Raw genomic sequence first — 25,083 nt, forward strand, 5'->3', positions numbered from 1 at the left:
TTAAAGTGTCATTTCTACCTCTATAATGTCTCATTTACCCTCCTTTCTCTTATTATGACAGTTACCTTGGTTCAAATCCTCATCACCTTTCTCCTGGGCTATGGTAGTAAGTAGCCTTCTAGTTGCCATGTTCTTTCCCACTCTAATACATCCATTACATAGCTCCTAAAATGATATTATAAAGGGCAGGTCCAACTCTTTAAAGTCCCTCACAATTTGACTCCAGCTTCCCTTTCCAGGATTACTTTCTATTATTCTCCTTAGTATACTCTGTGTTTCAACTAACCTGTCTTATTTGTTCCTAGAAGTGGTCATTTCCTTTCATACCTTTACACTTTTGTACAAGTTGTCCTCCATACCTAAAGTGTCCTCTTTCATCACCATCACCTTTTAGAATCCTTAAGCTTCTTGTAAAGCTCAGCCTGGAATTTATCTTCCCCTCCAAAGTCTTTTTGGACTCCTTGAGCTGTTAGTGCTATCTTCCTCCTTCCATCAGTTGCATAACCCAGTGGAATCTAAATTCCTTGAGAGCAGGATAAGCATTTAATTTTTTTTTCCCTTTGTATACCCAAGTATCTAATACTGTGTGTATCTGGGGGTAGACATTAAATTTAAATTTTAATTAAATTTAAAAATGTAAAACTAAAATAAAAAATGTTTGGGCTTTGATCTCATTGGTGTAAGGAACTTCTATCAATGCATATAGGCAACTGATAATAGAATTTCAGAATGAATTCTAAATGGACAACTTAGTGGTTAGGTTCTTTGCTTAGGGTCAAACATCTAGTATGCCATTTGTGAGAAAGCAACCTTTCACTTTGCATGTAGTGTGTATTTTATAAATGCATGTTGAATGAATATTTGTGGCATTGATTAGTTACCTGTTTTTTTGTTTTTCAAGGTAAAAGTACACAAAAACATTATTTAGAAAGCAAATCAACTTTGTGTCTTCGTTAAAAGTTGTGTTGCCTAGTTACTGGCTGACAAATCTTAAGTTGGTTGTTCCTTTTGATGATACATACTGAAGTGAAAAAAATCCTGAGTGATATATTAGACATATTTTCTGTTCCCTATGGAAAAAAACTCATAAGGTATGGCTTGAACCATATTCATTATCTTCTATATTTACCCTCATTCCAATTTGCAATCTGGGTGTCCAAAACATTGTTAAAAATGCCTTATTTGGGGATGGGTGGGAGGCTACATGTTTCATTTTACTTTTAAATCAGTCATTAGAATTCAAAATAGTTGACTTAATTTGCATTGCGGGTAAGCAAAACCTAGAAAAAAAAGATGGGTTTCTTAGATTCTGACCCTATGCCCTCTTTAACTAAGTTCTAATAAGGGTTTTTATCTCAATGCAGTTTTGCTTCTTAGAGTCTGGTGAAGATGCCAGTGATGGTAATTTATCAGGATTTAAAGATGGTGCATATTCTAGTACAAACTGTCCAGTCTGTCTTCCTTTCGTGGGACAACAGCAACGTTTTGACTTGCCCTATGATCTTCATAGCAAATAAGTGACATATTATGCAAAGGAAAGAAAAATTTAATGAATTATGGAGACATTTACTAACTCACATTTACTTATGCTGTCAGATTTCCTACAAGGCTTTACTTAGAAACTAAAGCAACAGCATTTGCTCCCTTAGTTGACAGAAATTAGGTGAACAGTTCAAAAAGAAAGGAAATAATGTAAACATAGGTAGCAATTAAATCAGCATCTATTGTCTTTTCTGTCTCACTTGGGTTTCATAGTTAATCCTTACACTGCATCTTTTCATGAGCAAATGTCAAGCAGAATCCTGCATGCTCAGTCAATAGTACTGTATCACTAGGACAAATCAATAGGACAAAAGGCACTATGATACCATTTATTAACATGGCCACTAGCAAACTCATTTTAGAATTTCAAAATGCTTAGTATATGTTTTAATGCTTAGTAGGGTAGAGTTGAGAGCATGAGGTTGAGGCAGGTGACATTTTGGCTCGTTAGTCCATATAATCTTGAATTTTAAGCATAAATTCAGCCATGTATAGTGGACAGAGTGATGGATTTATTATCAAGAGTTGTGCCTTCCTCAGAGCTTACTAGCTGTGTGAATAGGGGTAAGCCACATAACCCCTTAAGGTCTCAGTTTCTTTACATGGTCTAATCTCTAAGGTCCCATCTAGTTCTAAATTTGTGATACTATAAACTTCTTTTCTTATTGGTTGGTTTCTTCTAGATTAGTGCTCTCTAGATTGGGGACACGGACCAAAAACAAAAGATGCTTTAAGAAAATATTAGAATTTACATTTATATTGATTTTCTTAAGAAAAAAGGAAAAGTTAAGGTTTACTAATAATTAATGCAGAGATTGATATTGGACCTTCATTCTTTCTGTGTATCAGGTACCCCATGTGCCACATAGTATGCAAGGCATCTGGAGGGGAGAGGAGTTCAACAAATGAAGAGATTGACTGCTGTAGATAATCATTTGTTTGCTTCAGGAATACCAGGTGTGTGCCCACTTTAATGGATTTAGGCATTACATCATTTGTTTTTTAACCAAACTAACCTTCACAAAGGAAGCAAGTGGCTTAAAAAGATTCTTGCAAAGAACCATAGATTGAAGCTAACGTGAGTCTAGGTAAACAAGAAAATTTGTCAGCCACATTATAAGGTAAAAGTAATGATGGCTAAATCAGATCTGACAAGAAACCCAATGGCAAGTGATCCCAAAAATCTTTTTATATTATCTTTTATATCAAATGAGATAATATAGATGACATAGCTTGCAAACCTCAAAAGCACTAAATGTTAGTTATCTCTATCATTGTTGTTAAAATATATATTCTTGTTGTTTATCTCATGACCAAGTATACAAAAGAAGTGTCAAACTTAAAGACGAGTTATGCTGAGCATTTATTTTTAAACCCTTACCTTCCTTCTTAGACTTGATACTGTGTATTGGTTCCAAGGCAGAAGAGCAGTAAGGGCTATGCAATGGGGGTTAAGTGGCCTGTCCAGGATTACCCAGCTAGGAAGTGTCTAAAGCCATATGAACCCAGGACCTCCTGTCTCTGGGCCTGACTCTCAATCCACTAAGTCACCCAGCTGCCCCCTCTGCATTCTTTAATAAAAAGAAGTTATAATTTTCTGACCTTTTAATGACAAGTGGCTATAAATGACATAATGTTTAGCAAATATTTTGGGGGGAAACCCTTAAATCTATGGCTTCAAGGTAAAGGTGACACTTTAATGATGATTTTTAAAAATCACTTTTTGTAAGAAAATCCTGCTATGAGGAAGACATTTTTCATACAAAAGTTTGGAAGTACTTCCATTGTTATGTGTTTTTGTGACCAAAAACAAGATGCTATATTATTAAAACACTCATACCAGTACCTGAAAACTTAGGAAAATAGTTTTGTAACCTATTTAAAAATCTTCCAAAGAGCTTCAGTGCTTTTTAAACCCATTTGTTAAAATGAAACAGAAATAGAAATGCAACACCTGATAAGTTTGCAATGAATAGACATCAGGAAGATGGAAATTTGTCATCTGAATTGGTGAACTGAAAACTTAGAATTATATTTTAGTAAACACAGCCAATAGTATACTTCTTCCATTTGCATTGGATATTTACATGAAATATCTTTTCCAGCTATAATAAAAAGTAAAATAAAATAAAAATAATTTGAAGTTACAACTTGAATTTTGAATTGTTATATCGCAAAGTATCAAACTACTAAGAACTTTAAAATATTCAATTATACTGCTTTCACTAAAAATATTAGTATTTATAGGTCATTATTTTTTAAAATATTGAGTTAACATTTTGTGATATAGTGATTTGGATGTTTAGTTTTAAATTAATTTGGATACTTTGTTCTAACGGCTATTAGTTGAAAAAATATCTCACAAAGGCATTTAGATTCAAATGTATGAAGTTCATCACTGGCTAGCTTACTAAATGTTTTAAAGTATTAGTAATAGGATAAATATAATGTCACAGTGTAAGCTATATACCATATTAATAACATATGAAGGTTATTTATTTAATTTGTAATCATGAATGATTTTTATGCCATCAAAATAACATTTTAAAATATTGTTCATTTCATCTTCATTTCATTTTTAAAATGTCCACTTTTGTTTTATAATGTATGTAACACATGAGTACAGTAATATGTGTGTGATTTGTAAATAACCACATACACATTTGAGGGGTGTTTGATTAATTTTTCTTTACTAATGGGTTACATGATCAAAAAAGGTTGGAGGCCAGAGTTGTGGAGAATTTCTCCCAATTTATATTGATCTGGAAATTAAAGCCCCCAAAATTCTTCAACAAATAATTTGTTTCACAAAGGAATAAGAAGACCCAAGTCTTGTTTTCCACATGAGATCATTTAGGAAATTTAGTGTACTGATGGTCAAAGAATTCATCATCTTGGACAGTTCTGCTTATGATGACCCTCTCTACATTGGGCTAGTTTGGTAGTAGGATAGAGTAGCCAACAGTCTACATCCAGGCTTTTACTTAGAAGTCTTTCCATCTTGATAGGACATGACAGAGCTTCTGCAGTGCTGGAATAGCCTTTGAGAACTGTTACTTTTACAACATGATGAAAAAGGTAGATTCTTTTATGGAATGAAGAGTGGTACGTAATAGAAATCTTAGAAATATTTTTTGGTAAATATGTCAAACACTACTTTCTTATGTAGTAAACAAAGGAGGCTTGGTGTAGGGCTAGCTGATAGTATTCTTTTCAATAAATGTATCCATCAACTAATACATTAAAGTTATTTGCTCTGCATGAATAAATGTTATTAAGCAAAAGAAAGCAACAGGTTTCTTCTTAAGGGTTTTCTTTTGGCAAAAGACAATTTAAAGAAATGAAATTTCAAGTTATTAAGCTTCTCTAATTTAGAAAAACTTAAAAGTTAAGCTTTGAGGAAATTTTTTAAAAGTTCACCTTTGAGATTCAAAAAATTTTGTCAAGAAGGGTAAAGACATAACTAAACAACAATGGAAAACAAACTCTTTAAACAACAAGAACAGTTAATAGTAGGCAACATAGATCACTTCATAGTAATATAATTGATAAACAAGAAGTTCAATGCAATAGATACTTTTTAAAAGATAGGCAGGCACTAATATATACTAGCCATCCGATATGTAGATACAATTTACATTCTATGTTAAATTCTTTATGAAATAGCTCTTAGATAGTTTTCCATGGCATTATCTATCTAACCCAACACCAAGGAATTAAAGTGATAACATTTTCTGGAGAGAGGATAGAGAGTTATAAAATGCAATAACATAAAAGGAACTAAAACTTTAAAGTGAATGGACATTAAAGGACAGGCTGAAAAGCTATAGCCAGACTCTTCACTTTTATAGACATTATTCTAAAAGAAGAGGAAGAGTTAATGTCTCCCAAAGCTAGGACTTGTATAGAGACTTAACGTAGTATGGTACAACATTGAAATGCAAGCCACAGATATGCTTTAGGTGATAAGATAATTTAATGGAGCACAATATTAAATTGCCAGAATTGTCCTAATACTATTAGACTTCAAGATACAAAAGCCTCATTGATGAACATGGAGATAAAAAAAAATATAAGGATAATTATAGGAGGTCCTTAGCATTTCAGTAATTCACTATTATGAAGCACTTAACTACAAGTTTTATTTCATTACTTTAGATAGAAAGTATTATTAATTTAATGAAAAATATACAAGACAAACATTATTAATTAGCTCATCTTACAGATATAAGCTTGAAAGCAAAAAAAGTTTTTAAGTGACTTAGACCTTTCTAGGAAATATTTTGAAAAAAGATTATATCTTAATAGTTCTATGAGTTTAATGTTATGCCCATTGTTTTTCATCACCCTCATTAAAAAATGTGAATGTGGAATAAGTCTGCATAACTATACAGCTATTTTTATTTTTATTATTTAAATAGAAATATAGAAAAGAATTCATGACATACCTAATTCTGTTCCAATGTTGGGCTTTTTAGCCCCTCACTGCTGCCAAATGTTCTCTCTAGTCTACCCTGTTAACACTGTCAAATTCTGTCTGTACAACTCCAAAGCAGAATGCCCTAGCCAAAACCAAAAACCCAGATAAGGCTCAAATGTGCACTAATAGTCTTCAGGTATAAGAAGGGTTTTTCAGCTATACTCTGTTCAGAAGTGCTAAGTGTTATCTATTTCCCCCTGAAGATGGAAGGAAAAATGGGCTTAATTTGAAGCAGCAGAGGATTTAGGTTAGATAAGAACTTTTATAAGAATGAGACAGAGAAGTTTTTTCCCTATAAATGTTTTAAGGTAAGATAACTACTTAGAATCACTTTAGATATAACCCTTCTTAGGTCACAGGAATTTACTGATTTAACAATTGGTTGTCTAACATTCTATGATAAACTGAATGCACAATAGAAAAAAATCAGACTATAATATTCTAGTTTTGGCAAAACAATAAATTTTCTTAAGAATTTTCTCTAACAAAGAGTTAGGAATTAAAAATAAAATGTTTTGATTCATAGGAAGTTCAACTCAATACAAAAATGCTAAGGAAGAAACATCAAACATTTCTGTTTAAAGATAGGACGTGTTTTCTATGGGTATTTTATTACATATATACGGAGACCTTTTTTGTTTTACTTTTCAAGGAAAATGGAAATGTATCAAGCTCTACATATTCTCTTAAGACTTGAAAAATAAATATTTTTAAACCAATTGTACTTTAGTTCTTATCAAATAGATTTAAAGCACTTTGTAGACAAAATTAATCACTACTTGATATCTCTGAGTTGAATATTGTTATTTTTATTTTCAAAAAGATAAATAATGGTAGGTCTTAGAATATTGGAATTAGATGACTGATTAATACAGTGAGCCTCTTTAGGATGAAGGAAATATTTAGAAATAACTTACATTGTGAGTTTAAAAAAATTAAGTTTTATTCATTTGACTTTTACAAAACAGAAACTAATGGTTTTCAAGAAGTCACTTTTAAGAAAAGGCTTCACAGTGAATAGGTTCCACTGTTTTTCCTAGTTCAATTTATTCTTTATTCTAGCCTTAAGTGTTTGTCTTCCCTACCAATTAGTTTTGATGAACTCAAATTGTAAATTTTATGAATTTAAAGAATTCTTTTAATTAAAGGATTTCAAGAAAAGAAACCAAACTCCTTGACCTAAAATGTACACACACACACACACACACACACACACACACACACACACACACACACACACCATATAGCTTCTGTAACCAAATGTATACCACAAGCTTACCAAACGTCCTAAGTTGTAATAACAATCTGGATATTTTCTTCTGTATTTAATTGCTGTCCAGTAGCTTCGCTCAGCTTCTCCAAACCTCCTCAGGCTGTTCTGTACTATGCCTAAATTCATCCATGCTGCAGCAAAGTCTGGTCTAGAAAATTGTTTAAAAAAAACAAACCCTCAAACATCAGAATGTAGGGACTGATTTTTTTTTTTGTCAATGCTGTAATTTGGTGGAAATAATGCTCACTGTATTTGTACAGCAAGAGACAATAGCTCCTCAGCTTCCTGTAGCTCATTCCGTTCTTTCAAGATATTTCCAAGATTATTCATGGCATGAACATATTTAGGATTCAATCTGAGTTGTGAAGGGGAAAAACAAACAAAAACAGAAAACTACTTATTCCTAGTATTTTTACTATGCAGTCAGGAAATGACAATGATATTTTGTAATTGGCTGTTCAAAATTAAATCTGAGAAGACAAAATAGTGTACATGCTTATGTTTTATTTAACAGATCGATCATATAATTAAACAGATTATATATGCATGGATATCTGTATCTATAAATATATGCTTTAAGTGGGCCAGAGAAATAGTGTTTTTATTACCTTACAGCTTCTCTGTAATATCTGATGGCAGCAGTCTGGTCACCTTGATCGGCCAGGTTTTTGCCAACGTTGTAGTGAACCTGAAAAAACAAACAAACCACAAGTCATAACTGTAGCAGTTGGCAGCTGGATTTCTTTTACCCATGGCACTAGCTTTTATGATTTCCTTTAACTTAAGACATGAAGTACTTTAAAAAGTGAGTTGCCCATATTTAGTTAAGTCCTTGAGGGGTGGAAAGAACCCTTACTAGACTTTGCTTTTCTTCTTTTTTAATTTGTCCTTGTCACAATTTTTATTTTTTTCTCTCTTTCTGAGGAGAAGTCTGGAAGAAGGAAGGCAATATAGAAAGAGAAACCACAACTTAAACACTGTTTAATTTTGTTTAATGTTGTTTAAAAGGTATTTCCATTTCTAGAAGGAATTATTAAAAAAAGTCATGAATTTTTACAAGAAATTGTTAAAAGGTGGACAATTATAATCTGATAATTGTTATTTTGTTTCCTAGCAATTCTTATTGGAGTAAAGACTATATTATCTCTTGTAAAACTGGAATAGACTGTGGAAAGAAAGTTAGCACCAAGACATTCATTCTCTTCCTTTTGATCTGATTCAAGTAAAAATTACATATACATGGTCTTTTTCTTCTATAAAATTCAAAGTGTGTTATCATTATGCTTGGAATTTAACATAATGTTCACTGATGATTAAAATGTATATTTTTGATACTGGGAAGACAATTTTGCCAAAATCATATTCATTTTTTAATATGTTATAGAGCTGTAAGTGACTCTGAAGAGTGGTAAGGGCTAGGAAATGGGGGTTAAGTGACTTGCCCAGGGTCACACAGCTAGGAAGTGTCTGAGGCCACATTTGAACCTAGGACTTCCCACCTCTAGGCCTGGCTCTCAATCCACTGAGCTACCCAGCTGCCCCCTCTAATTTTTTTGTGAGGACATTGAGGCCCAAGGAAATTAGCATACTTGTCAAGATAGCACAACTAATAAAATATTCCATAATATTTTTGTGGAAAAGATAGAGTATGGATGCAACATAGTTTGGTAAATTTTGAATTGGCTGTACAACTGGCCACACTGAGAGGTGATTAGTGGATCAATGTTAATCTGAGAGATTTCTTCTGTTTAATCTTTTAATTGATTAATGATTTGGGGATGGTATAGACAACATGCATATAAGTTATGAAGATGAGTATATTGGGAGCTCATAGGATGAGACAATTTGAAATAAAAATATTCTCTAGGGGTTAATATAATGGGTCAAATCTAATAAGATTAAGCAAGAATAAATATAATATCCTATACCTATGTTACAAAAACAATTGTAAGAATACAGGGTGGGGAAGAATATACGTGTTAATGTAAAAAAATTGAATTATACTGGTGAATTACAATCATAATTTGAATCAACAATGTGATGTGGCAGCTGAAAAGTCTAATTTGATCTTAGTCTGTATTAATATTTAGAACAAGGGATATAATAATTCTGCTTGTATCATGGTCTGATCAAGAAAAACAAATATGAAATACTGTGCTTAGTTATGAGTATCACATTTTGAGAAGACATCAAGAAACACAAATGTGTCCAAAAGAATAGGACAGTGAAAGGATAGGAACCTCTTTATGAAGTTTAATTGAAGGAAACAGAAATATTTAACTTGAATAAAAAAACACCCAAATGTAAATACATTCATTAACTTTCGTCAAGTATTTGAAGGGTTGTTATATGCAAGGGGAAATATATTCATTTTGTTTATACCTGCAGAATTTTGAAACAATGAATGCATTGCAGAGAGGCAGATTTTAGTTTCACATAAGGAAAATACTTGGTTTCAGAATGTAATTAGTCAAATGCTAAGAAAGTTTTCCATTAGTGCAGGTTTTTAGGCAGTAAATATGAAGACAATCATTTGTTGAGGTATCAGTTTGACTAGAAAGGCAGGTACTAATTAGACAGGATGAATTCAGAGTTCTCTCCCAAATCTTTAAGACTGAATCTTATTAAGATTAAGTCTATTATTCCACTAAACAGGAGGTAAAACAAAACAAAAGTGAAGGCAGCAGGAAACAACAACAAATAAGAAAAGATAGAAAACACTTAAAAAAAAAGAGAAAGACAAAGCAGATGGGGGAAACAACTCTTATTAAGGGTTCTGGACTTGAGGCCACCTGAAAGGCCAAATTATTATATGATAATGTGAAAAACTAGAGGTAATTATGACATAAATAATTGGTCCAGAAGAAACCAAGCTCCTGCCATTCTCCTCATACAAGTATACAAAGAGTTTAAATCACATACTACCAAACATTGTGACTTGGTTACACAATAATATGTTAATAAGGAGACCATAATCAATTCCATGGAAACATGCTATTAAACATGATCTTTTTCCTAAACTATACCGACAGTGGGGTTTGGTTATGATGGCTTAATAACATCATTGTAAAATGATGAATGTGTACTGAGTACTGAAGTGCAAGGACTAAGGCACAGAACAAATTTGATATGATCCCTGCCTTTGAGAATCTTGCACTCTTACTACTGTGGACACAGATGCTGATGATAAGGAACCTCTTTAAGAAACAATTATATATTACCTGTAAGCAAAAGGGTCAGTCAGTGCATTTATTGGGATTTGCTATATTATCCTAATATAGCAAAAAGAAAAATTTTTCTTCCAGTGAAATACCAAAATGCTTTGGGAGAATTAAACAATGTAACACTAACCTTGAATTAACTAAGGGCACTATAAGTATCTTAAACCTAAACCTACATTCTGTTTTATGTATCTTAACCTGTAATTATATTACATTAATTGCACAGTATAGCAGATAGCTGGCTACAAAGTTGGGAAAATCTGTGTTCCATTCCTGTCTGAGGCATGCTGGCAATATAATAATGGGCAACTCAGGCAACTCTCTATGGCTACGAATTACCAAGAAGATGCTGCTCTGCATTGGTAGATGGAGTTCCTTGCCAGCAGTGAATGCTCCCCAGGCTGATAAAATCAAAGGTGCAGATGGGGACGGGGGAGGCACATAAACATCTGAATTTCTGGGGAGGGTATTAAGTAGTGTGATAGTCTTTGAACACAGTTAAGAACTACATTTTCCTTCTTTAATCCTCTGCCGTATTTGAAAGTATATACATGTATTGTTACCTAATCCAACAACAGGCATTGTAACAAGGGCAAATCACAGGTGAGAGGAGTATGCACTACTGCGCGCCAGAAGGTATAATTTAAACTTTTTGGTATAAATTACTGTCCATTCATGGGTATTACTCTCTTAAAAATAACAGCTTGGAAGAAATCAGTTAAAGCTAACACTAGAACACACATTTTTAAAAGTCTGCTCTAAATAGATATAATTTTGCCTTTCCCCCACAGCCCTGGGTGTTGTTTCTTCAACATCCCACCAAGCACAAAGGGACTGAAGGCAGTTGAAGCCAACCTCAACTGTCATTGTTGCAACAGCAAGAATACAAATACAGCTTCAACTCAGATTTCAACATGACTCCAGCCTCTTCCATTCTCTAGCTCCTGCTGCTTTCCTTTGTTACATGAAATTCTGTTTTCTAAATAAAAAGCTCAGACAAAGAATTCAACTGCCCTCTGCAGTACAGACAGATTTCTGTAGCAAGCATGGAGCACCAAAGACCACAATGTCAAAGAAGAAAAATCACAATTCTTAAATAAAAACTATGGCTTTCTCTATAATTAGTCGAAAGTCTCAAAAAACCCCAAAGATCATTTGTACTCTCAAACACTTCCCATAATTAAGAGCTGGAAAACAGTTACCCAGAGGTCAGCTTTAACATGCATGCCATTTTAACATGCAGTACTTGAGCAGCGAGAACAGATCTGGGTTGACATATAGCATACAAATCACACAACCCTATTATCAGGTAGTTTATTAAAAGGGTGTTTAAAGAATGAATGATTTTTCTTTTCTAAGAAATTTGAAAGAAATTTTTAAAATTATGTTTAATTTTCAATTTTCCTGGCAATCTCTGACTTTCAATCAGTGTAAGAAGCCCAGGAGATTGAAATGCCTAGCATAGTTCCATGAAATCTAAGACACATGTGGAGTAAAAAAAAGCAAAAATGATTAAATGCTTTATTAAAATAAAAATCTACAACAAAAACATTATCAGTTTTTACATTTATTGCAAAAACTGAATCAAATTTTAAAACTCAAATGAAAAGAAATTTATAAATCAGTCAGAGTTTAAGAGTTCATAATGGTTGTTAAGACAATATTAACTGATGACTTTAGGTGAATTGGTGAACCTTGTTGAGAACAAGTTTCCTTATTTGCAAAATGAGAGAGCTGAATCAGACCTCTGTATAAATGAAGATTTTGAGCCTTTGGACTTCATCCCCCAGAAGTCCCTTAGTATTTCCCAAAATTCCATTTCCTTGTGTCCCTACATTTTGCATGATTGTATTTAAGTGGCGGTAACTCCTCCCACTTCCTCTCGGACCTGTGACCAGGCTGAAGTTAGGCAGTTCTTTTGTTTTAGTTATTATTAACAAAACTTTATAAAAGATAATAATTATTGATTATTAATTTAAAAACCCACACCTCTGAGATCCTCTTTTTAGGTGTAAAAGTAGAGATAAAATATATTTGTTCATTTAAAAAATAGAGAGGAAGATATGAAATGCTGTATGAGTTTTTGGAAAAGGTTTTTGTGTTATTAGTTTTACTTAATTATCATCTTTGATATCAGAGTGAGCTCTCACAAATCAGGAGTAATCTGTAAATGTTTGTAATGAAACAAAATAATAAAATAAAGTGTAAAAATGAAAAAAAGAACCAATGTAAAACTACACTGGAGTTGAAAATGGATATGTAATAAATGTTTAATTCTAGAACATCAAGAAAGTAGAACTGAGGGGATCATAGAGTCTCATTCCCTCATTTTATAGTTGAGGAAATGAGGGAGAGGATTAAGAAGGGTGAATAACTTGTCCGAGATCACATAGGTATTAAGTAACAGAACCTGGATTTTGAACTCGGGTCTTCTACCATTAAGTCCAGAATATCCTTTTCTCATTTCCTCTTGCTGTCAACATTAAAATGACATTTAAATATTTTACACTTGCATGGTACCTCTCACACACAGAAGACACTCACTAATGTACACTGAATGACTAAATTAAATTCAATTCTACAAGAATTTAATATGCCTTTTCACTCTAGAAAATTTTTCCTTCCTTTCAGTCTCCTTCCATTTCTGAGCTCCTCCTACTTTGTATTCCCCTCTTAGGTATACTTCTGGCTTTCGGACTTCAACATCATGCCTCAGCTACAATCTTATCATGGAACCTTTCTCAGACCTTCAGTTTCCTCACCCTACACAGTCCATCTGCCATGCCATCTCCCTCCTAGGGACTCCAGTACTTAGCACAACATCTGACACCCAGTAAGTGCTTAATAATAATTGTTGCCTGCCTAGCTCTGTCTTGGGCACCAGAAGGGGTACAAAATGCACACAGAACCACTTGGTGCCTTTGAGAGAAAAACAATTCTTAGTTTTGCACATCTGGGGGAAACAAGTGTTGGCTGCCAAATTCAGCTTAAATGATGATGGTGGTTTCTAATATCTGATACTTTTTCCTATTCCAACATAGGTTCTTTTAAAATATGGAACAGGGAATTTTCAAACAGATTCTTCAATATGCTGTAAAATTATTTATTAAGAATAAAGCTTGTACATTAATAGCAAATTTTAGGATAAAGTTGCATGAAGAAAAAGTATATAAATTCAGAATTTATTAAACATCTGGCTTGTCTGCAGCAATCAGTTTATTGTTGTTGCTCATCATCAGTCATGTCTGACTCTCTGTGACCTTGTTTGGGGTTTTCTTGGCAAAGACACAAAGACATGGTTTGCCATTTCCTTTTTCAACTTATTTGACAGATGAAGAAACTGAGGCAAACAGGGTTAAGTGATTTGCCCAGGGCTAAACAACTAGTGTCTGAGGCAGGATATGAACTCAGGGCTTCCTGACTCCTGAACAGGTGCTCTATTCATTATATAATAAAGTAACTTCTAAAAATGGAGCACTATAATGCAGTTTGTTCATGAAAAAGTTAATGTGCATGTGTATTGGTTTCCCCATTATTTTAAAAATGATTCACACTATAATTAATGCTGCACAATGCAGAAGTTAACTTAGGTTGTCTTTTCACCTCAAATACACAAATATCATGAGATGCTTTCATTTACAAAGTTGACCAAGTGAAAATAGCACAGGTTAGACTTGTTCTAGTTTTCACAGCTCTATCATTATGGAATCTACGTGGATAAAGGCGTTTAAAATTTTTTTTATGCTTCAGTTTTCCAATATGGAAAACAAAGTTACAATCTTTCTTCTAAATAAATGTCTTCAGATAAAGGAATGAGGATGAATTATATGGTTTTTACAAAGAAATCTGAGTTCCTTAGAGAGGAATGAATAGAAAGGAAGTGAAGTGATTGGTACTTCTAAAATAGAAAAGCAAATCTAGTAACATTTATGAAATTAAATGATAGGCAGATTATTTTTAGTGATGGTAAAAATAAAATGACAACAGAGCAAGGCTTGGAGATGGGAGGGGTTCTGGGTTCAAATTTGGTTCCTTGCTGTGTGACCCTGGTCAAGTCACTGAACCCCTATTACTATTCTTCTGCCTAAGAACCAATACACAGTATTGCTTCTAAGATGGAAGGTAAGATTTAAAAAATAAAATAAAATAATAGGTCATCAAATAAAATTAAATAGAAGTTTGAAGAAATTCATTATTCATTGGCTGACAGTTCAAACTGAATAATGAAAAAGATTTTTCAACATTGAAATGAGACATTTATGTAGGACCTTGAGGTTTGCAAAGTCCTTTATAAGCATTATTTCATTTTATCTGTATAACAACCCTGGGAGATAGGTGTTATTATTATGCAGAAACTGAGGCATACCAAGGTTAAGTGACTAGATTGAGGTTCATTACTCTAGCTATTAAGTGTTAACAAGTGGCTCAAGTAAGCATCTTTCATGGTTTTTTTTTAGGTTCATAAAAAAGGCCAACTTTTATTATATCTAGTTACATAATTTCATATTCTACCTGAAGACAGTATTTTCTGGTGAATATGACAGAATCTAAAAAGATATACAGAATTTTAAGTTATTTTGCAAGCAAGACAATTATAACACCCCAGGCAGATCAAAATCCATAGTTTTTTAAATTGAGATTCAATATCTCTTTAAAAAGCACTTCTGTGTTCTTATACTGTCAAGAAATTGTCAATTGTATTTTACATTTACTAGCTTTGTGGTCAGTTTCCTTATTAGTAAAATGAGAATTATTCCTTTAAGTACTTTCCTCACAGAGTTGTTTCCTTCTCTGCAAAATAAAGGGGATGAACTGGATGACTCCTAAAGCTTCCTTAGAGCTCTAAATATATGAACACATGAAAGTGCTACATAAATGCTAATTACTGTTAACATTTAACCTGTTTCCTTCAATGCTGTAGCTTAATCTAATTTCCTGTTGTTTTAGGTAAATAATAATTCTTTCCTGTCATTTTTCACTTTAAGTAACCAGCATTCCAGAAGACAGAATTTTCTAGCAGTCTCTACTACAGTGAGATGAGCAGAAGCTGTGAGGAATCTCTGCTCAGAACATCTAAAATCTAAAATTCCATGTGAAACATTTGCTTGTCTCATACCTTCAGAGGAAAAAGAATTTTAGAAAGTCATTTTGTAACATACATATTTATAGTCTTTCAATCATCAAGGGGTAGAGAATGTCCCTAATGCCCATCTCTATAATACATACATAGTAAATCTGTAATCTGGGGTGGGGGTAGTAGTTACTTATAGTTTTGCTTAATCTAGTCACCTGTCACTTTCCAATAACTTATAAGGCTTTCTATTCTGTTTTTAGGGCAGCCAAATAGGAGTGGATAGAGTGCCAAGCCTGGAGTCAGAAGAATTCATCTTCCTGAGTTTAAAGCTGACTTCAGATACTTACTAGCTAGGTGACCCTGGCCAAGTCATTTTACCTTGTTTACTTCAGGGTCCTCATCTATAAAATGAACCAGAGAAGGATAGGATGAACCACTCCAATCTCTTTGCCAAGGAAACTCATTAAGAGTCAGATTCAACTGAAATGACTGGATAAAAACACTCTGCTTTTAACTTAGAACTATGAGTGGGGAAATAGTTTCAGCTTTTACTCTGGGAATATTCTGGCATTTAAAGAATACAGAGACAACTTCAGATTTATATTTGTATGGTTACTTTTTCAAATCAGAGTACTTTTATTAATATTTTCCAAGTGTCTGATTTTTTCACAATCATCTTTAGCTTTCTTCATTTCAGATAAAACTTTGTTTAGAACAAAAATAAAAACAAAACCTGTTATGCCTTACAGATTTCTGAAAATTTCTGCTTATTACTTCCTTCCCTGTGTGAGATTAGGTAAAGATTTTATCCTTTTTTTGCTTTGCTAAAATCACGGATAATTTTTATTTTGTATTTTTATGAGGTCTCTTCAACTATATTGGTTTGGATACTAGCCTGGAGATTTGTGTCTGGTGAAGTACTATGTTTTTAAAAAACAAGCAGTTTAGAATTGAACCAATACAAAGGCGTGCATCTTATAGAATTCTGAAGATTCAAATGCTATCCTATCATCCTATGCAGTGTTGAACTTAACGTAGCTTCATTAGGTTAGCCTTTATTCAGTTGGAAAATTCAATTAACCAGAATCTCTCAAGGCTTGTTAAAGTGCTACTATAATCAAAAGACCCATTATTAGGCCACTTTACAAAGTGAATATATAATATGTGCATTCACATCAAACTAAAAATCTTACTTCTTTCAAATTTCAAGTCTTGTTCATTTAATTTATGTCACATTTCTTTCATATATCCCTTTTCTCTCCTTTATCCGTATAGCCTCTATTCACCTTCTCTCTTCCAAACAGCATCCCAGATAAAGTACAAACTGAATTTGTAATCAGGGAGATGCAGGCTTAAATGCCAAGCTGACAGTCATGTGGGCAAGTCATTTGATCTTTTGTTTTCTCATCTGCAAAAGGAGGAAGATAACAACTACAATACCTACTCCCTAATGCTGTTATAAAACTCTGAAAATAATATATCTGTAAAATGTTTTGAAAACTTTAAAGAACTAAATAAATATCAATTTGCAATCACTTCTCACCTGGACTATTATGATGGCCTCCTAATGTTAACTGACTCATCTCTTCTACCTCTGATGTATCCTCTAAACAAATGCTAAATAAACTAAAATACAGATCAACTAAAAAACTTTTGGGAGTTTCCTGGCCCAGCCATCTGGTCTCAGTTTCCTTATCTGTAAAACAAGGGAGTTGAATTTGAGTCACTGTTGGGGGTTGCAATCATAGCTCTGATACCTACTAGTTGTATAGCCTTGGATGAATCACTTTATCTTTCTAGAACTCAAGTTTCCTTACCTATAAAAATGAGGAAACTAAACTACATAACTTCTAAGATCCCACTGTAGCCCTAAATCCTATGATTCCTCTGAACTTCTTGATCTAAGTAAGCCTTTATACTACCTAAATGATCTCTAAAGTCTCTACTAGTTCTAAAAGTTTGTGATTTTATTATTCTAATGGAATTCAGTACCATAACTATGTAAACTAAGTCCTCTTAAGGTCATTTCACCAAAATATCACCACTCCTACAATTATTTCAATGGATAATTTGGTCATACATAATACATACATAAATAATAATTGGATCTTGAATGAGTCCTTGCTTAAGATAATTTTTATACATGGCTAAATATATCTGATTCAAATCATTTTAAGGATCATTTTGATGATGTAGAATTTTGTAGGATGACTACAAAAATTATGAAAAAACTATTAAATATTTCTTTTAATGTATGGTGCTGTGAAGAGAAGTTAAGGTGTTTCTCTCCATTGGATGGTTGGGCTTAAATAATCTCCCTTAAGTATTTTAAAAAAGAAAAAATGTCAACCAACTTACTTTAGCATTGAGAGGACACACAGTCAGGGCACTCCTGAAAAGCAAGTCTTCATTTCGCCACTGGCTACAGCGTGTAATACAACGTGCCATATTTATGAGTAAAATCCCTACTACAGTAGCAGCAATGAGTTTCTTAAAGAAAGGAGAAACATGTTAAATTTCACCTTAACTCCACTGTTGTCATCTTTATGAAATTTCACGGAGAATACCTTTTTCTTAGTATGTTTGCTTAGTATTCCAAATCCATATGTTAGAAGTACACAGTATCCAATACTGGGGAGGTAGATGACTCTTTCAGCAACAACAAATCCCACCCTGAAGAACAGGTTACTTGCAGGAAGAAATGGGATAATGAGAAATCCCAATCCCAAAGTGAGTATTCTAGAAATTAAAGAATAGTAAAAAGGCTATACTTAAGCCTCAGAAGAAAAATATGCATTTTTGTTGTAAACTATAAGTATTAAAACAATCACTTTTGAAGAATGTGATACCATTGACAGAAAACATGTACAAAGATAATTATCATCAATAGGAATTTAATTTGGCAATGAAAGGAAAGAATAAGAGATATTATTGAAGTGTTTGGTTTTTCTAAGCCTTTTGGTAGACTTTTATTTTGTTCAGAACTTGAAGCCTTCTCCTCCAATATATTATCATATCTGTTTTCCTTTTTCTTCCTCTCATAAGACTATTAGAATATATATATGTGTATATATTGCCAGCTTATAATATTATATATTGTTTGGATGATCAGAATACATGATATTCTCAGTTATTATTAACCAAGGATGGAATAACCAACCTGGAACACTTTGTCCACCAAGAACACACACCAAATTATTTTACTCTGCAAATAAGTATATAAGAAATGTATATATGATGTGTGTGTGTGTGTGTGTGTGTGTGTGTGTGTGTGTAACTACGTCCTACTTATTTCTATTTATCTGTTCTTTCTCTGGAGGTGGAAATATATGTCATTCTTTAAATAATATTTTTGTTGCTATATATAATGCTTTCTTGGTTCTGTTCATTTAACTCTTCATAATTTCATGTAGGTCTTTCCATGTTTTTACAAAATAAACTTGTTTATCATTTCTTAAAAAAAAAAAAGAAATGTATATATGAAGCTTTATCCATTAGCATAGCATCATAGCCCTCAAAAGCCCCTTTATCCAACCCCCTATTTATAGGTGAGGAAATGGAGGTCTAATAAAGTTAAATGACTTTCCCAAGGTTGTAGTAAATGGCAGAGGTGGGATTTGAGCTAGCTTCTAATTCTTTATCCTCCCATTGTACTTTAACACACCCCAAATACTTTTTGATGATGGAGTGCTTTGTACTAATTTTCTGGGAGGATTATTTTCAAACATAGGACACTGAATCTTGCAAATGCTATAACTAGAATATCCTCAAGATATCTTATGCCATTTAAGTATAGAATGAGCTCAATAAAAATGCAACCTAATAATGTAATGGTAGGTTTAAATAGAATTAATTACTTTTGAAACTTTACTGAAAGTGTTTCATGTATTCAAATCTTTATTTTAGGGATTACATCAATCTGGCGAATGGAAATGTTTTATTTTGTGTCTTTGAAGGGGGCGATTATGCCAACTTCAACATCCTTAAGCAAAGAAAAAAAGAGTGTTGGTCACTCAAATATTATTGTGGAAATAGGCTATTGTTTCTAAGTGAAAGGGATGATTGCAGATAATAAGTAGAAAAGGGTAATTTATAATTTAGATCTGATTTAAGGTCTTCTTTTGTAGATCTAGTTATGATATTTCCAAAAAACCAATTCCATTTCACATGTAAAAGTTACTGCATAAAGACAAGAGTTTATTTTTCTTTAAAACTCCAACCAATTTAAAAGCACTAACAAACTCAGAACTTAATTTATTTTGAGAAACTAATAATTTAATGACAATAAAAGGCTTTTGCTTACAGAAGGATGTAAACCTACTTTTCCCTTTCACAAAACACAATTGTTTTTTTCCAATTATTTTCTCAATAACCTTTTTAGCAAAAAAGAATAATCTCTTTGGAATAGCAGTTTATTTTGTATCAAATCATGATGACAGAAAGAATCACTCCAGCTTTCATAAGGGTTTGGTTTGGTTTTTTTTTTTTAAAGGAGAATTGTGAAATGATGGCCACAACATACATCAATTACATTCTCTGTTCTGACCACAAATTACTCTTTACCACCTATGGTGTTAAGGATCTCAAAATGCCACTTCATGGGGATTTTAAAAAATAAAGCAGCCATCCATACCTCTTCCTCCAAGTTTGCATCCCACTAGTCGTTGCTGATGATGGGCCCAAACTGGGATGAAACTGTAATAATTGCCATAAATATTTATTTGAAACATGTCTTTCTGGATATTGTTTCCATTTGAATCATTAAAATGATCAGGACTGAATTTAGCAAAATACTGTTGACTCAACCTACTGTAGAGTTTAAAATTCAGCACTGCCTCTTACCTTCTCTTATGGCTGTCTTCAGAGCATAGAGCTTGGCATATTAGGCCAATTAGGCAGAACCAAAGTGCTGCTAGTGCAATTATTCTCCAGTCACTGACTGACTTAATAAGGGGTATGCAGCCCATTGACCAATCAAAACACAGCCACCAGGGACACAGCAGCAACCATGCATTCAATGAATAGTAGTAATTATAGTTTATAGCCTGTCAGTCAAAAGGAAAACAAACATTTATTTGATACTGAACTTAAAAAAATAAATTCTACCTTCACTTTGAGGTTTTTAGATGTTTCATGTTAAAAAATTTTTTTAAAGCATATGAAGTAAAATCTACAAGATTTTGTATGGGATTTGGGAATGGTAATTTGTCATCTGGCAAAACTACATTCAGATTACAACAAATAAAATGCAGGAAACTCCATTTAAAAACACTAGAATAAAAAAACCAATTTATTTTAACCTGAGGTCAAATCATATCTCCATGTATGGAGTGACATATACTGTCTGTAACATAAAAAGTTGATAGTGGGAATGTTATTCTAGTTCCCTGAAAGCAGCAGCATAATGGGACTGGAGTATAGTTTCCTAAATCTTTCTTGCTGTGCAAAGCGTAGCTAAAACCTGCCATTTGAACATCTCCCTCTCTCCTCCTCTTTGCCTTTAGAAATATTAAGCAAATCTAGATAATTTTAAAGGGTCTTCATGTTTTTGTGGATAAAACTTGTATCTTCTGCAATTTAATATCAATCTATAATGTCCTTCATTGAACATGAGGTGAAGGGATAAGAGTAATGAATACTTATAACAAGACAGAAAGAAAATCTTAATTTTTAAAAGAAAGAATAACTTTTCCTTTAATCACAAAAAAAGAAAGGAAAAAGATCTGTCTCTTACCTTAACTCCTAGTACCAAGAACCAGTTCTGATCAGAGAATAATCATTTGTCTTAGAAAATAAGCACTATCTATGCTATCAAAGGTAGTTCTAAAGGACTCTTTACCAATGAATGAAGAGGAATCTTTTTTAAGCAAAGAAATCCAAGTGGCAAGTCTCCAGACTCACTCTGACAAATATGCTATCTGCAAAGGATGCTGGGTTGTCAACTTCAGTAAAGGCTGGTGGCCCAGTGCCCATAATTCTCCAGCGCATATAAAGTATTGTTGCCCCTCCAGAAAACAGTAGAGTCATTCTGAAGAGAAGGCCCCCATTCTTAAGCCATCCAATATTCTAAAAGGAAAAAAAAAGCAAAGATACTGATACTGATTGCAATGGTAGTCAAGTAGATGTGATGCAATTAAGTACACTAATAGTGCAATTCTACTTTAACTACTTTGACATGTTTTAGCAGTTAGATTATTTTAAAGTAAAAAAATCACATGAAACATAATGAAAATGGCATTTTTAATCTGCTGTGGTACTTGACATTTTAGATTTGTTTCCTGGAGAGAACATACATACTCACCTCTAATGACTTGTCTTTATGTCGTACCTTTTGAATAATTTCTAGAATATTTAATTTGCCTATCACCAAGGCATCAAATACAGCATTGAAACCCTATAAAAACAACAAAAATACTAGTTAATGATGGGAAAATCTATCTCTGTTTTATACTACTATGCAACTTTATTAATATTGTGAAATAAGAATCCAGGCAAGCAGAGGATTGGACTGCAGATCTGATGAGGTCCCATTTATCTCTAAAAATACATTTTGTGATTCTATATGACATTAGCTTGGAATCAATTAATATGCCAAATTTTCATTATATCAAATTACATCTATCACATCTATGACTGTACTAAATTACTTTAATAAAAGTATTATGGGAAAATGTATAGGTAGAAATTTAGGGTCATTTCAGAAAAGATCCACTTATCCTTATAAAAATTGAAAAAATACATATTTTACTCCTTGCAATACAGATTACTTTCACAAGATTTATACCCATGGAATTTGAAAAAGGAGGCAACTGACAAGGGTTCCTTTTCTTTTCTCACATTTCCCTCCTATCAGAACCTGGTGTCTGCCCCTGTGTCATTGGACTCTGGATAGGTGAGGTTCTTGTTCTCTTACCAGAGCCCAGGTTTCTATGCTATTTCCTGACCATCACCTCAGTGATCCATATTCTTCTATATGTTGCCATTCTTGATTAGAAGGTATCCTTCTGGAAGGCAGGGGCTACTTTATTTGTTAGTATCTATCCTTAGTACTTAGCAGAGGACCTGGCACATAGTGTTTACTAACTTTCCCTCTGTGCTTCCCTTTCTTCTTTCCTTCCTTTCTTCCTCTTTGGTCTGTCTATTCTTTTTTTAATTTTCCATTCATCTCCATGTTTGAAGGTGATAAAAGAGCCCGAAGATGAAATGGAATGTTCAAAGAGAATGAGATAAAATTGTAGAAGGGGCAAGCTCTCAGAAGATCAAAGGAGATGAGTAATCCTAAAGTTGAGTTTTAAAAGCTTTCCCTTATGGAGAAAACTCTGGTGACTCCTTATTGCCTCTGTGCAATACTCTTGTGTTTGGTCTTAGAGCTCTTTCATCTCTATGATTTTGAACAAGATTCCAGGTCCATCTTTTGTCTCTGTGTCTCAGTTATCTCTTTGCTTCTCTGTGTCTCAGTTAGCTCATCTATAAAATGAGGGGTTCAATGTGGCAATATCAAAGTCCTCTCTCTACCAGGTCTAAGTCAATGATCCTATGATACTGTTCTTATTTCACATTATTTTCCTTTGTATACTCATGTTGCTGCTGCCAAATTGAATGACTTGCCATTCCCTGTACAAAGCCTTTTAAAATATATTTTTATTGTCATGCAAATCACGCTTCCATATCGGTCATTGTTGTAAGAGCAAACTCATACATAACCAAAACCCCCAAAGAAAACCCCAAATACACTTATGTGAAAGACGACTCCAACTGTTCATGGATAGTATTCCCCATCATAAAGTCTTTCAGGATTGTCCGAGATTATTGCATTGCTGAGAGTAGCCAAGTTTTCACAGATAATCATGGACCAACATTGCTGTTACTGTTTTACAAAGTCATATAATTTCTTCCTCTATGCCTAGAATGCTCTACTTACCAACCGCAATCTCTTGGAAACCTTTGTCTTCTTCAAGGTTCCATTCCCCTCCATTCAAAAGTCTTTTCCTTAGTAAGAAAGTCCCAGAATTCTCTCACTGAAATTTACTTTGCATTTACTTTGAGTTCACTAATTGGGGTACATGCTGTATTTCCTGTTTTGCCCAGTGGAAGGTAGGAACTTTCATTTTTGACTTTTTACATTTATCATCTATAAATTTTGCAGCATTATAAATTTTGCAGCGTTATAAATTTCACAGGTGTTTTTCATGCCCCATCATATGGCAAATAACTGATTTCAACATAGTACTATAAGGTTTGCAAGATACACACATCATCTCATTCACAACAAAGCATTAAAATAAATACTTTTCAGGGAGATTCCCAATTTTATGGTGGATAGGAAAGGGAAGTTCTGAGAGATTAGTGACTTGTCCATGGTATTACAATTAATATGTCACTACAAAGTGAGACAGAGGTTACATTCAAACTCAGGTCCTTCCAAACTATAAATTTAGCACTCTTTCTGCCATGCTATGTAAACATTCAAAAATAATGACTTGAGAACAAACATCTCCTGACACATTATAATATCTCCTCAGTAAGTGGATTCTCTTGAAAGTAGCTCTTCGGTTGGTTTATGGCAATCTTCACCTCTCGCTCCTGCCCCTGCTCTTCTCATCTCCCGTAGGTTTGGGAGATAGAACTCTTAATCCTAGCAGAGACTCTCTGGGCAGTATTTATGACTTAGAGAACCACAGGAATTAGAGCTGAAAAGGAGCTTAGATACCATCTAAACTGGGGGTTCTTAACCTTTTTAAAGTCTTGGACCCCTTTGGTAGTCTGGTGAAGCCCATATACCCATTCTTAAAATAATGCTTTTAAATACAATATATGGGATAACAAAGAAAACTAATTATATTCAATATACCTATCAAGATATTTTGAAAAATAAGTTCATAGGACCCTAGGTTAAGAACTCCTGATTTGTCCAAACTCATCATTTTACATTAAAAAAAAAAAAGGTCTAGGGAGGTTAATTGCCAAAGATCATACAGGTAGGTAAGTGGCAGAACTGGGATTTGAACACTGATTCTCAGATTACATTTCCAGTGTGTTTTAATCTCCAACACATTGCTTCTCATTCTACTCTCCACCCCACATTAACCTATTTAGCTTCCCATTTTTAAGCTTAACATACTTTTACCTTATTCTTGGTAGTACTGAGGTAAAGAGGCTATAAGTTATATATGATTACCAATGGAGAGTAAAAGTAGTAAGTATAATATATTATCTCTGAATTAAGTGGGTCTCTCCATTATGGGACTTTAAGCCAGAGAAAGTGAGAACATGTGAATAACTAGTAGTTGTTCAAGATTAATAGTGAAAAGGACAATGCTATTGACCCATCTCAAAAAATTCTGGGAGGTGTTAATCACAAGAGACATTATTTGGGGTTGTGTTAATTGGACTACATGATTTTATAAATTGCTTTCACTCAGAATGCACAAATCTTCATCATTCTCAACAAGACATCTACAAAAAGACTATATAATTCATGATCTGAACTCTA

The 25,083-nt window shown here is 33.3% G+C and overlaps 1 protein-coding gene across 1 annotated transcript in view; it reads right to left on the minus strand.

Annotated features, from left to right (window-relative positions):
* TMTC4 (transmembrane O-mannosyltransferase targeting cadherins 4) overlaps nucleotides 1–25,083 on the minus strand; it is a 79,575-nt gene that overhangs the window by 13,235 nt on the left and 41,257 nt on the right. The window contains exons 7-14 of the mRNA XM_007501341.3: nucleotides 21,892–21,984; nucleotides 21,492–21,656; nucleotides 20,433–20,635; nucleotides 18,158–18,329; nucleotides 17,949–18,080; nucleotides 7,904–7,983; nucleotides 7,543–7,650; nucleotides 7,302–7,443 (exon numbers count right to left, since the gene is read on the minus strand). Coding sequence (XP_007501403.1) covers nucleotides 7,302–7,443; nucleotides 7,543–7,650; nucleotides 7,904–7,983; nucleotides 17,949–18,080; nucleotides 18,158–18,329; nucleotides 20,433–20,635; nucleotides 21,492–21,656; nucleotides 21,892–21,984 — 1,095 coding nt within the window. The remainder of the gene's footprint in view (nucleotides 1–7,301; nucleotides 7,444–7,542; nucleotides 7,651–7,903; nucleotides 7,984–17,948; nucleotides 18,081–18,157; nucleotides 18,330–20,432; nucleotides 20,636–21,491; nucleotides 21,657–21,891; nucleotides 21,985–25,083) is intronic.

This window comes from Monodelphis domestica, chromosome 8 (genome assembly GCF_027887165.1).
Source record: "Monodelphis domestica isolate mMonDom1 chromosome 8, mMonDom1.pri, whole genome shotgun sequence".
Taxonomy (NCBI): domain Eukaryota; kingdom Metazoa; phylum Chordata; class Mammalia; order Didelphimorphia; family Didelphidae; genus Monodelphis; species Monodelphis domestica.